Source organism: Pempheris klunzingeri, chromosome 19, assembly GCF_042242105.1.
Source record: "Pempheris klunzingeri isolate RE-2024b chromosome 19, fPemKlu1.hap1, whole genome shotgun sequence".
Classification (NCBI taxonomy): Eukaryota; Metazoa; Chordata; class Actinopteri; order Acropomatiformes; family Pempheridae; genus Pempheris; species Pempheris klunzingeri.
The window spans coordinates 7,531,008-7,545,011 of record NC_092030.1 but is presented as its reverse complement, the minus strand read 5'-3'; the positions used below and the strand labels follow the sequence as shown (position 1 = coordinate 7,545,011).

At 41.3% G+C, this 14,004-nt stretch overlaps 1 protein-coding gene across 1 annotated transcript in view; it reads left to right on the top strand.

The window, feature by feature from the left end:
• The window catches only part of LOC139218465 (transcription factor 4-like), a 196,184-nt gene extending 185,011 nt beyond the window's left edge, over positions 1-11,173 (top strand). The window contains exons 16-20 of the mRNA XM_070850028.1: positions 2,007-2,145; positions 5,166-5,313; positions 7,639-7,868; positions 8,461-8,611; positions 10,638-11,173. Of these exons, the coding sequence (XP_070706129.1) occupies positions 2,007-2,145; positions 5,166-5,313; positions 7,639-7,868; positions 8,461-8,611; positions 10,638-10,686 (717 nt within the window). The 3' untranslated portion in view covers positions 10,687-11,173. The remainder of the gene's footprint in view (positions 1-2,006; positions 2,146-5,165; positions 5,314-7,638; positions 7,869-8,460; positions 8,612-10,637) is intronic.
• The last annotated feature ends 2,831 nt before the right edge of the window (positions 11,174-14,004 follow it).

Here is a 14,004-nt window from a genome sequence, read left to right as displayed (position 1 = left end):
CACCAGATTTTGACAAGGACAAAAAACGCATTCAGGACTCAAAAAACTTAATTGCCTATCACATAACGAAAGAAAAAAATTCTAAGGTTAGAGGCTCACAAACAACATGCATACTACATTAATTTTGATACTTGACTGTCGAACGTGTGTGTGACCATTTTCATACAGTTCAATAATAAATCGGTGGAGTGCTCTGAAGAATGGCGACGTCATCTTACTCTGCCAGTGCAGGTGTTGTAAGATGATTAACAGAAATATTAACTCTTAAATTGACATGTTCATTGGCAAACAATGAGTTGAGCGCTTCTCGCAACCGCCACAGCTTCTGTTTCATCTGAAAATGAAATGAAAATGGCACTGACAATGGCTGAATGCACTCGTCATGACAATGCTAACTGGTCAGGGCAAAGTACACTCCGCCACCCTACCCCACCCCTCCTAAAAAACAGCTAACATGATGTCGGGCTGCATAATGAATTGAAATTTATCACTGCCCACACTGTGTACAAAACTTTTACACAATATCTATATATCACCTTAACATTTACAGTATGCAGATCTAAATATCTGTCCTGTTAAGTCACTGTCCTGCTGATATGTTCAAAATAAAAAAAATAAAAAGCTCAAGAAAATGAGGGTGAGAGAGAGACTATTCTGAACCACGGGATGCCACAAGAAAGCTGGCATTACACACACACACACACACACGCACGCACACACACTCTCACACACACACACACACACACATAAAGAGAGCACATCTCGTGCCAAAACAGTGAGTCCCTGCTGGAAGCTGCTCGGTGCTCTGGGAATTAGAAATCCCACAATTAAACATATGGGCATTAAGATAATTGTCAGTTGTTGTGCTGTCGTGTGTGTGTGTGTGTGTGCGCGCGCGTGTGTGTGTGTGTGTGCGCGCGCGTGTGTGTGCGTGTGTGTATGTGCGTGTGTGTGAGTGTGTGGCAGACAGATGGAGAGGATTCAGCCAAGCACGCACGCACACACACACGCACGCACACACACACACACGCACACACACACACTCATGCACCCTTATAGTATATTTCCCTGAACACACACATGAAAAACAAGAAGACACACTCGAGTTAAAAAGAAAAGAAAAAAAAAAGTATATACATGTCAGACATGTAGACATGAACCTGGACTGAGACTCACACACCCAGAAACACACACACACACACACCTATACACAGGCACACTGGAGGAGCACAGTGTGCCTACCAAAGTTGTACTGTACTGGACAAACTTAGAAAAAGACATCGGACAGGACAGTGTGTGTGTGTGTGTGTGTGTGTGTGTGTGTGTGAGAGAGAGAGAGAGGGAGATTTTCAATGTCTTAGAAAGGCAGATGATGCCCTCAGCAGGCCAATTATAGAACTGCAACATCTGGTGAAGAAAGAAAGAAAGAAAGAACTTATTCTCATGTTATCTGTGTCGTCTATTACAGTTTATTTTCCAGTGTTTTTATGACTCTCTCATTTGTCCAATCATTTAGTAATGTTCAACAGTAACTCTCCTCTGGTGCTCTCAAATTAAAAATTAGTTATATTGTGTTTTGCATACCTAACTTATATATTAGTTATGGAAAAATTCTAGTATAATGGTAAATAATAACTATAAGACACAATCCAATCCAATCATGCCGTCGGTTCTTGATTTTCACAGTACAAACACAAAAATAAGTGTTTAAAATCAAGATAAATAAATGAATAATAAGTAATATAAGGGACAGAGCAACATTCATCTACCGAGGCTACTTTAAAAGTCAAGTCAAATGTATTTCCAACACAGAGAATAACATTCTAACCAGATAAATGACCGAGCAGTCCTGAGCTTCCCTTTAATAGAAAAAACAGGTTCACACTACACGTGGAAGTTAGAATTTGAGCCACTGTTGTGTTTGTATTGACTGCAAACGGAACCCGAGCAGCTGTTTGTTCTGTTCAAATAAAAAGCTTTTTCTCTGTCTTCTCTCTGTTTTCTAGGTCGGCTCTCACAGAGAAGATGGCAGTGGCGTGGGCGCTTTGCGTGGCGGACACTCGATGACGGGTCAGGTGCCGGGGCCTCAGCTGCCTGCTCAGTCGGCCACCTCGCCAGACCTCAACCAGCCCGACCCGTACCGCGGTAAGACTTCGATCTGATGAATAGTCTGCAAAGAATGCTCTCCTTCTGGTATTAATAGTTATTTTCTGCTTAATGGTAAACATTAAGGCTCTTCTGAATTTCAGCGGTTTCAGTTTAAGCATATACACATGACAAGGACTGGATTTCTTATTTAGTTCAGAGAAAATAACACACAGTCAGCGATGGAAGCAGCATCTGGCATCTGGTTTTTTTTCATGCGTGATGACGTCATGTGTGTTTCCATATAGGCACAGGCATCCCAGTGGTATCCCATCATGCACTTGTGCACACAAACACACCAAGTGACAGTTTCTAACCTCAAATAATAATGATAATAATAATAATAATGAATGGGAATTTTAAAGAGGAACATTACAAATGGAATTTAAAGATTAAGAGGAAGAAGAAGGAAGGAAAAGGAAAGAAAAAAATGATGAAGCTGAAGAAAGTGACAACATGGTGGCAGATGAAGATAAGACTATTCTGTAAAAATGAGAAAGAGGAAACAAGTCTGGAGACAAAGAAAGCTGAAATGGAAGAGCAAGGAAAAAAGGATGACAAAAATAAGACGTACAAATGAAGATCGACAGCAAAAGAAGAGCACATAGAAAAAAAAAGAAGATGAAATGGAACAGAGGGGCAAAGAGGAGAAACAAATGGTGAAAAGCAAGAATATAAAAAATAAGGTGAAGACAAGGAAACTGTCCCAGCGGTCAGAAAGTTGGTGAAGACTTAAGTGGAATCAGGGCGTGGAGTCAGATCTCAGCTGGCAAACCTCGGCTGCACTGCCCGAGTGGTAAAAAGCCCAACGAGGAGCGTGGATAAATACAGTGTGTGTGATATGAATACGGAGGGGGGAAAGTGTATATGAGCGCTCTGTGGAGCAAATTAGCCCTGAGCTCACTTTTAAAGGCTGAAAATGAGTCTGCTGGCAGCAAAGTTCAGCCAGCAGCAGCCGGAGCCAAGTGTGTAATGAGGTGAGAGAGAGAAACACACACACACACTCAGGCAGAAGAAGAAGTTGTTTCTTACACACACACACACACACACACACAAAGTTGAGGGTGTGTAAAGGCTGTAAATAAAGGGTATTAAAATGTTTTTGGCAGCAAAGGCTTCAAACTCAGTAGCAGAGCTCCTCTCTCTCTCTCTCTCTCTCTCTCTGTCACTCAATTTCATAAAAATATGAGCAGTGAAGGCTTATATTGATAGTTTATTATGTCTGCATTTATATGACTTTTATTTCATACATATACTAATCAGTGAACGTATAGTAACAGTAACATATTACAAACATTATTTTAAAGGTTTTTTTGATCCAAATTGTTCAAAGTACCGAATGTTGGCAACTGAACATTAATCATGACATGTGGAATATGAACGTGATTCCTTGGAAACTGGGCTGACTTGTCATACTGTTCAGTTTAGTTAGTGAACTAGAGATCAGTACAAACAAATTTGGTACAAACACGATACGATGCGATATGCTTGGCAATACATGTCAAGCAAACTGCAAGTTTGGAAAATTATAGCTGCCAAAGAAGAAGAAACATAGTTTTCTGAAAGCTTTAATATCAGTTTCTACAATAAAACATGTAGAAGATTAGAAGGAAATAAAATAAGGAGGGCTCAGCTATTCAGGGTGTTTAATTATGTCACTCAGAGAGAACACACTTCAGACCTTTAATCTGCTTGGAGTTAGTTTTGGAGTCTCACACTATAATAAAGCTACAGAGAAAGCCAGGAAGTAATGTGGAGGAATTTTAGAACTGCAGTGATTCACACTGAAATGTAACTGAAAAACCAGCCAGAAACATGAGAGAAATTAAGATTCAGACTTGCCACCCTTCCCTTTTTTTTTTTTCCAACAAGTTTTATGTTCAGTCTCTTCCAGTGTCAGTTTGTGTCTGCCTGGGTTCAGTCAGACATTCAGAAGCACAAAGTCACTTTTCACGGTTTTAAGCCTCTTAAATGCAGCTATTTATGCACAAAACACACAGCAATTGTATGGAAAGAGACAAACACGCACGCAAACACAGGCCGTCACTCAAAGCCGCACACAAAATGCCTCCAGTCAGGCAGATGGAGTTTCAAAATGGCCGACAGTTTTGTGTGTGTGTGTGTGGTTGCGTGCGTGTGTGTGTGAACAGAGCGGAGTGTTTGTGTTGACTGAGAAGTTGGCAGCGTCCCAGTGACGGATCCATACAGACGTCAAATAAAGACGGCACTGTTCTGCTGAGGAGAGAAGGCGGATAGAGGCCACAGAGCCTTCACGTCTGCATCACAACCCTCCCATGCCGCCATCTTGGAGGTCGACTGGAGAAGTCGCTGTGTTCAGACAATCCTGATGCTGCATTCACACTATGTCTGCAGACGAAGAAGAATTGGAAACCCTTACGTACTCTCATAGATTGCCTGCCTGTATTTGCTGTTTTTGTCGCATTCATGGAGTTTAATTAACAAGTGACACAGACACAAACAGTGGGTCACTTCTTTTTTTATCAGCTGAATTGATTGTATTATTGTCAATATTATATTTATATTTAGATGTAGCTGACAGTAGCTGTGGTTACATGGGCAGTATTTCTGCAATCCGATTGAAATCATTTTAACCAAATCAAATTCATTGTTTACAAGGATGCTAAATGCAGTCACCTGATAAAGATGTGCATTTACAAGTCCCAAAGCATTCAATCAGAGTATTACTGGGACATGCCCAAAGTGGGTTTGCCTACAAGTCTGCCTCAACCTAATTGAGGTGGTTACATGAGACATCTTTGTTCTGATTTGGCTATTAGTCAGATTATTAGTGGAATATTTTGCCACCATGCCAAGTGGGAGATGCTGCTGTCAGAAGTCTGACTTGGAATTACAATGAGAAAGCTGGCGTATCCTGGTTTTTTTTCCACCCAGATGTTCCTGATAATGGTCACATGCTCATGGTCACATAATAATAACAAGTTGTCTTATATTCTAACCTCTCCTCTCCTTTCTCCCCCCACTCTCCCATCCTCCTGCAGCCCTGTCCTCAGGCCTTCAGGGCCAGAGCACCTCCTCCGTCAGCTCGGAAATAAAGTCTGAGGATGAGGGGGACGAGAATCTCGACACGAAACCCCTGGAGGCCAAGAAGGAGGACCCGGACGGCAAGGACCTCAAAGGAATTGAGAGGTCAAGATCTAATCTAGATAACCCCGCCTACCGCTCAGACGTTCGCTTCCATCAAACCCCTCAGCTGGGCTAGGACTCAAGTTTTCCCAAATCACCCACCACATACTCAGAGACCTTCCTTGTTCAACATGTCATTGATAATCAAACCTCTCCAGGAGACAGACACTGTTCACAATGGTACACTTGAATTAGATTTTGTACAAAACCATGCAAGCAGTATTTTGTAGTTTTATTTTGTAGTATTTTGTAGACACAAGGAAGGACTTTAAGCTGTGAGTGTTTTGGGAACCAGCCTCAGGACTTTGATGAAGTGACCAAGTGTGATGAGGAGCAGCTAAATGCAGCTTAATACAGAGACTTCTTGTGCATGAAATGTCCACCAGACATCTTTCTTTTCTAACACGGTTGCAGGAGGAGAGCACTGTGAAGGCAAAGAGAGGTTCCTGGTGGACATGCAGCAACATTCTAGTTGATCCCATCAGTCTCTCCAGGGTCTTGGGCCTGGTTTTAACTGTTTCTCACACAAGAGGAGTAGAGCCCACAGTCAATATTCTCAAAGAAGTGCCACCTCGCTTTCAGGGCTGGGAAATCAACACCAACAGAAACACTGAAAATAAATAATCTTGCTGTTGGCAAGAAACAACAAGCCTTCAAAAAAATGTTTTTAACATGTTTCAAAGGACAAAAAATATAAAATCCACTCATTATACAGTTTATACACTTATGCCAGCTACGTTTGAAGTAACAGAAACATTTGGATCCCACACCCAGAGGTTGTACATGATGGTGGCGGTCATGATGATGATGATGATGATGATGATGATGAGAATTGTTTTGATGATGAAGATAAGGAACAGATGAAAATGTTACCCATATTGTGCCACAGGGTTTGGGAACATATTGTCATGTGATCTAGCAAAGTTGTTGGCAGCTGGTTATCTGTTCTTCATTGTGCTTTGGTCACCTTATTGAATTCATGTGACTCGCACATTTTAGCATTACTCGAATCATGGATCTATAAAGAGAACAGTAGAGGAGCAGCACTGGGATTTGAAGCACATCCGACATAGTTGGATCCATCACATGATGCCATTGGGCCCAAAATAGTCTTTCCCATAGACATCGTGAAAGAGACAGCTGTAAATCAGCAGATAGTTCAGGTACATCAACTTCCCCATACGAACTGTTAAATATCACGGTATGAAGCCTGAAGTTGTAAAATCATTAATAGCTAAATCCAGTTATTTTTGCTTCATGCATGGAGGAGGGCTCCACTTCTATCGCTGTATGCAGTACTTTTATACATCCATGACAATAATCTCTAATTGAACTGCTGGTGGTCAAGTTGCATTGAGGACGTGGGCACCAGCTATGGACAAGGAAGAAGAATGCATGAACTAAAAAACGGTATCTCTAGTTCTGCAGCATCAATTTGAATACTTTTTTTTTTTCAACTCACCATCGTGAGTCCAACAATGTTATGGGAATGCAATGCCAAATTGGTGGTGTAGTTTCTTAAACACAGAAAAATAGCAGGTAATTGTTGCTGTTATTATTTCTGGGCGAGGGTGAAAAAGGACCCACATATGTGCACTGGACGGGATTTAAGTCACTGGCCAGTGCAGGTTAAAATCACCACATCTCCCCAGGAGAAATTAATCCAGTCCAGTTGGGGCTTATTCTTTATATCTAGACCAGAGGGAAACTCGGAGAGCGGCCAGACCTCGGCCAAGGCCAATCGTCCAGTCACCTATGATATGCAAATCTGCAAGTGCAACCACTATATATGTCTGGATATATTTCTAAAACTTTCAGAATTATGCAAAAAAAAATTGTTGTATGTCCAGGCATGCCGCACCATTCACAAATGTTACAATTAGGTCAGCAGCGTCAGTTTGTTAATTGTTTGGCCCACGCTAAATCCAGCCAATAGTTTTTCTGTAATCCTTTTTTGTTTAATCCTGCTGACATGGCACAGGAAACAGAACCTCCTTAGAGGACGCAATACGGGTTTCTTCTTGTAAATTCTGCACTAGAATAGAAGAGTCACATAATGTTCCAGACCATGAAGCATCCATCCTCAAACTTCAGTCTGTAGTGAGTTGTACTCACCAATATTACCATGTAAGCAAACAATTGCAACTGTGAATGCAACATGATGTCTGTTCCCAAACCCTGTGCACTTAATGAACCTTTTTACAAAACTTTCAGCATCTACTCCAGGTTTGTATTTAAACCTACACACAGAAACATAAACTGAGCTTTCATCCTCAAATCCTCTTCCATTCCCTTGCTCCCCCTCATGTACATCATTGGTCACCATAGCAACAACGACGATGAGGACCTGTCTCCGGAGCAGAAGATGGAGAGAGAGAGGGAACGGCGGATGGCCAATAACGCGCGGGAGCGTCTGCGCGTCCGCGATATCAACGAGGCATTCAAGGAGCTGGGCAGGATGGTCCAGCTGCACCTGAAGAGCGACAAACCTCAGACCAAGTTACTGATCCTGCACCAGGCCGTGGCTGTCATCCTCAGTCTGGAGCAACAAGTCCGTGGTCAGTTTCATACAAAGGCACCCAACCCATGACCTCAGTTAACTAACAATATGAATCACAGATACAACCCCAGATAAGTTTGCTCTTGGTTTTGTTCTTCTCATAGGATCTGTATGATAATAAGAAAATAAAGAATAATGGCAGCCTTGTTAATAGTTTACACATGTAGAATTATGGAAAAAATGTAAATTTGTCAAGGATGAGCAATCAACCAGATGCCATCATTTTGGCTGCTGCTTTTTCTGGGCTTTTTACAATTATTTAAACTTTATCCATATTATCATGAAAAGAGCTACTATATTCTGAATTAAAAGCCACTTCAGAGAAATTTAAGGTGGAAATCAAGGTTCAAGAGGTTAGAACAGATTTTCAGAACATGTAGTGTTCCAAGGGCTCCAGGAGAGGGCAGCAGTGGCACCTGTTGATTGTGTTCAACCACCCTGAAGTTTTTGGCCTCTTGGCTTCAGTCTCACTACTGATTGAAGAATGACCTCACTGAAAATAAGAATGAAAACACAGACAGGGCGCATTTTTTACACACCAGAAATAATATCAATCTCTCCTCCCTCTCTCTCTCTCTGTGTTTGTCCAGAGCGAAACCTGAACCCCAAGGCGGCTTGTCTGAAGCGTCGCGAGGAGGAGAAGGTCACCGTGTCATCGGACGGGGCTCCCCTCTCATTGGCCGCCGCGCACCACGTCGCCGCCGCTGCCATGGGCGACGGGTCGAACCCCATGGGACAAATGTAAAACGCAGCAACATCTCCTCCCCCCCTGAATGGTCAGAAGATTTCACTTATAAACTAATCTGCTGTTGTACCTTTAACTCAAACCAAAGAATCAGAAACCAGTCCACAAAGTTCACTTGCCATAAAATTTTAAATCCATGGCAAACTAAACAGTTAATTATTACATAATTTACATTTTGGCTTCCAATCATTCAAGAAGAAAAGGACATTCTTGTTTTATCTCAAAAGTTATCTCATTTGTGCATCAGTTGTCTGACATCCATTTATATGGCGTCTGTGTACTTTTTAGCCACTTGTTTCCTGCAGAATAGAATTACCAAAACCAAAACTAAATTCTGACTCAAAAGGAACAATTTAATATCCCATTCAGTTTATGAAGAATGGGAATGTCTTGTTTCAGTGTTAGGAGGGTGTTCCCTTCATGAATAAAGGCTAACCAAAAAGTAGAAATCTAAAGCAGAGGCAGTGCTTTATGTCCTGCACCTCATGCTCCTTCTCGTCGGCTCAGTCACAAAAAGTTATTTATTAACCTAATCTTTAACTAAACCCCAAGATTAATTCTAACTTTAAACAGAGATGAGAGTGAGAGTTGAGATTGGATAACTTTTATCAAAAAAGAATTTGAAATGTCAAAAAATGATGACTAAACACATCATGGAAATGGGGTGTTTTATTCTATTTATGTTAGTCTTTAGTAATGTAGAAGAAAGTGAAGTATTTTATTCTTCCAGTTTTTAATGCAGGAAAACAGGTTAAGACTTACACAGACAAAATGAAGACCAAATGCCATAAAATATCTTCCTTTATTTGAATGAATTTGTAGAAGTGCGTCGTTCATTTCCTGACAATTTAAGTCTGGCAGAGCTGGTGATATTTCATTTGACTAAAGACAGAGGCCAGAGCTTGGGTTTCTGTCTGGTCTGGGTACATTTTAACAACAGATTGGCAGTAAGTGTGATTTTAACGTGTGCCTGTGTGTGTTTGTCACTGCTTTTTGCTAAATATGTATCGTTACTGTTCTTTATTTCACAACTTTGTTTTCTCTTCACATATTTTAATTGCACCTGTGTTTGCATGCTGAATTGTGGAGCAGGTTAAATATGTGTTTGAGCTTATTCTCTAATCTTCTGTAGTCTTGAGGTACTAAAGCTCCTTGATAAGGAGCAGGAGTGTCACAGCTACTCAGAGTTCCTTATCTGTAGAAGCTTTACAGTGATAGAAATGAAATAATGCTATCTCTTCTTTATTTACACACTGTAGGTTTTTGCAGATTTCTGGTCCTGAAAGTTGCCCCGCACATTAATGGCAGTGTCAACTTTCAGTGCAAAGGAAAAGGACCAAAAACACATCAATGTTATGGGCTCATTACTAGTGTCTATGCTGCAAGGACACGTCCTTGTTCTGAATAAAACTGTTGAGTTGTTTGACTTATTAATAGATATATACAAAGTTTTTAGTCAGTGTATTAAAGCTACATGCATGATGCTGATGTCAAAGTTTTTTAAAGCCACCACGTCCTAAAAATGTACGTGCCTATAAAGAGAACCTATAAACTCCACAGCTTTTACTGCACCAAACGTGTGGACTGTTTCAGCTGTGACCACACACAGCATTGTGCTGTTGTGCAATGGTAGCATCTACATTTATGTTAGCTATTAAGTAATTTTCTCTGAATATTCATGTTTGTCAAAGCTGAATGCTAATGCTTGGTGAGCCCGCTACTCTCCTCTGGCGCCACCGTCAGGCCAAAATGTCCATTTGGAAAGAAAGAAATAGAGTTCCCTGATTAGATTAAGCTTCTGTGTCCATGGATTTCATTGAGCACACTCACGTTGCCCAGAACATGAACCCTTTTCTGTTTTTGACACTTTTCCTTATGACCTTACTAGCTTACCACCAAGCTAACAATAAGTGCCTCTATTAGGGCTTTACTGGTCAAGTAAACACATTTTTTCTATCTGTGTGTTTGTGTCTGTAATGGAACGTTTAAATTACACTGATTTTTTCCTCTTTGTCCCTCCAGGTCCAAGGTGCCAGAGTTCATCAAGATGATGAGTGACCACTTCCTCTGACGGCATTTCCATGACAACCCTGCAATCGATCAAACCTGTTGTTGCTTCAGCCTGACCAATCAGATTCTCTGGAACTTCGGTCTGACCAATCAGATCAGCCTCTTTCTCTCCTCTCGTCTGTCATCTCTGATCCTCCTCCTCACCTTCGTCTCCCTCTTCTGTCGAGAACAAGAACTGCCGAGTCACATCAGTCGCTTTCGTCACTTTGCATCTCCGGCTGAAGTGAACTGGATGCTACTTTGTGGAGACGTTAAATCGTCCACTGTAACATGGCTGCTACAAAGTGGGAGCTTTTGACACAAAGTGACAGCAATGGACAAAAGTCTTTGGAATCACATCAACCAAGAAATTCTTCTTGTTGTACTACTTGTTTTATCAGCATTCCCAGTTTTAAAGAACAAAAGGGTTCTATATATAGTATATATATATGAGAAAAGGAAAAAAATGACAAACATTTGTTTAAAAAAAGTGAAACTGGACACGGGCAGTGAAGAGGGTACGGGTTGGGGTGGGTTGTATAGAACGGAGCAAAACATATCACAAAGTGTTTAAAGAGATTTTTTTAAAGCAACATTGCGCAGCTGTTGAATGCAGCTTCAGCGCGTCTCTGACTGAATGGCAATCTAATGCCACACTGTGGATGAAGCTGTGCCTGATCTCCGCTTGGATGCAAACCAGTCAGATAGATACACATGGAGAAGCTAAGCAAACAAAACTTAAAAAAAAAAAAAAGAACAGGAAGTATCAGTGAAGCAGGCTGCCCACTCATACATCCCCTTACAAACCACATGTTTTCACAGATTAAAGTATAGACTGAAAAAAAGAAGATATTGGGATTGGTGTGACCCTACTGCTTGTGGATGCTTGAAATGGCAAGTGATCTGAGCAAAAATTTAGTTTGCAAACGCTTTTTGACTATCATAGATGCCTAGAAAGAAGCGGGCTAAACAAGAAAAATGGAGGCGGCTCGCTCCTCCCCTTCTAATGCATTCCTTTGTACACTACAAACATTGACAATAGATTTTCAGTGCAAAAACAAAAATCTGAACATATTTATGTATTTTCATTAGTGTTTAATGCTAAAAGCCACATTGACTTTGTTAACAAATGGCAAAATAGTAACCGCTAACTTTTTTGTGTGAACACAAATCCAAACTCCTGGACAGCTTGACCCAAATGGTCCGTGTGTATCTACTGAGGGGAAGAGAATACCTAGAGAATCAATCATTGGATCAATTAATCAGTCAATCAATCAATCAGTCAGTGACTCCAGACAGCCTGGGGAGTTTAAATTATTGAAGGTAGAGGAAATACAGAAGAAAAACAGGAAGGAAAAGTGCTGTAATGAAAAAGTGTACTTCTAAATCTGGAAAGACTTTTCTTGACATCTTGATATTTTTGTTGTTGTGGGTTTGTGGTGCAGATGCAAACATGAGAGCAGAAAGGAAGAGCTCTGGCAAACATCCACAACCAGAGCCTGATATTCATTAGCATGGGCAGAGCGAGCAGAGTTTGAATCAAGACCTTTGCTGAAATTGAATGATTACTGGGCAGATGGTTGACAGGATGAACAGATGATGAAAATCATAGGTGGATATCTGGCTGAGAGGGAAGAGGGCTGGACAGAGCACTGAAGTGATTTCTATTCCACGTCTAGCACATTCACAGCATCACTATCACTAGTGCTCTAGTGCTCCTAGTGTCCCGAAGGCCTGAACTGTGAGAGTGTTCGGAGTCAGAAGGGTGAGGAGAAAAGCCGGATTGAAGTGGGCCAACATCCCGAGGAGCTGGAGATAAAGGGAGAGAAGTAAAAATAGATAATCCAGAGGTCTAAATGTTGATGACACTGCAGGGGAAGCAAGGGAACAATCATCAGGGTGAGTGGTGGATAACTTTCTTGTAGGGGCCAAGCAGCAGTAGTCAAAGCATTCCTGTGTTCGATTCAGTAGATTCCCTCATTTCCTAGTTTAGTATCTCCGGCCGATCATTACCCTAAACCTCTAAGCCAACCTCACACTCCCCTGCCCAGATTACCAACCTTGGGGGACTTTCTGATTGACATTTGCTGTCTGGCAAAATAACGCATGAGTCGTTGTTGTCGTTGTTCAGATGTCTGTTGCTGGGACCATTAACTGTTTCAAAGTGCATTGAACCTGCAAATGCAGTGTTGCAATGCTGTCTGGCAAAAGTTCAACCTCTCTTTACTTAGAGAGACTCAAATCTAATTCAGCTTTCAACATCAGCTACAATTAGCAGCACTCGGATGCTTTGGGCCAGTTGGCACCCAGAATAAAACCAGTGTATTCATGTGTCTGATTCATCATGAGAAACCAGACATGCCTGACGTAGAGCCCAGACATTTTGATTACCTTAGTTTTCTGAATATACATTTAAATGAAAAAAATTTTAAATGCCCCATGACTTATTCAGTATATCACTTCAGAATTTCATAGTGCTGTCTCTTAGACTTACTCAGGTTTTGACCTGGACTTAGAAATTCCCAATCCTGGGAAAGAGGAATCAGGATGAGGCAGGACTGGCATGCTAAGAGTCATGACCGTGACCTGGTGAGAACAGGAATAAACAAAGAAAAGGATGTAATTTATTTTATATTGCTATGAGCCTACTCTCCAGCAACAGACAAAGGTAATTGGAATGTTTGCAAGAATGTTCATTGTTTTCTGGTGTCAATCTCAAAGTCCCCTCTAATCTTCCTCTCAGTTTGAACCCTCCTCAGTCCAGGCCAATGTTTAGTCCCCAGCCCCAGTGCTGTTTTCTCTGCTGACCCTAGCCTTATGAGACCTAAATCAGAGCCCTAGCCCCTCTCCCCAGCCCTTTGCCCCACCTAAGCATTCCCACAGATGCAATTTGAACATTCACAATTCTACCAATGTGCCTTTTTAGAGTTCATATCATTCAAGTTGCCAGAGGAGGACATTTACCTGGTCTTTTAATAGGATGCAAGCTTAGGGAAACCTGTTCTTAGTCGTTAGGTTCTATGCAGTCAGGTTTTTTATCAGACCTGGGAATTTAAAAAAAGCTAAAAAGGAAAAAAAAGTATTTTTTGGATAAAAAAATTAAACTGTATTTAATGTACTGTATGCTTATATGTAAGTAGACAGCGTGGTCTGGCTTCCAGCCAATGAGACAGACGCTTGATTTAGCGAGATAAGCCCCCGTCCCAGTCCTTTCCGTCCCCTTAAGTCCTTAATAACCCAAAACCCTTCCTGTTCCAAGCCCCAGCCCTGTTTCCATGGTGAACAACGCGTCTCTTCTTGTATTATAGCTTATCAGCTTTTTATCAATATTTGATCGGCT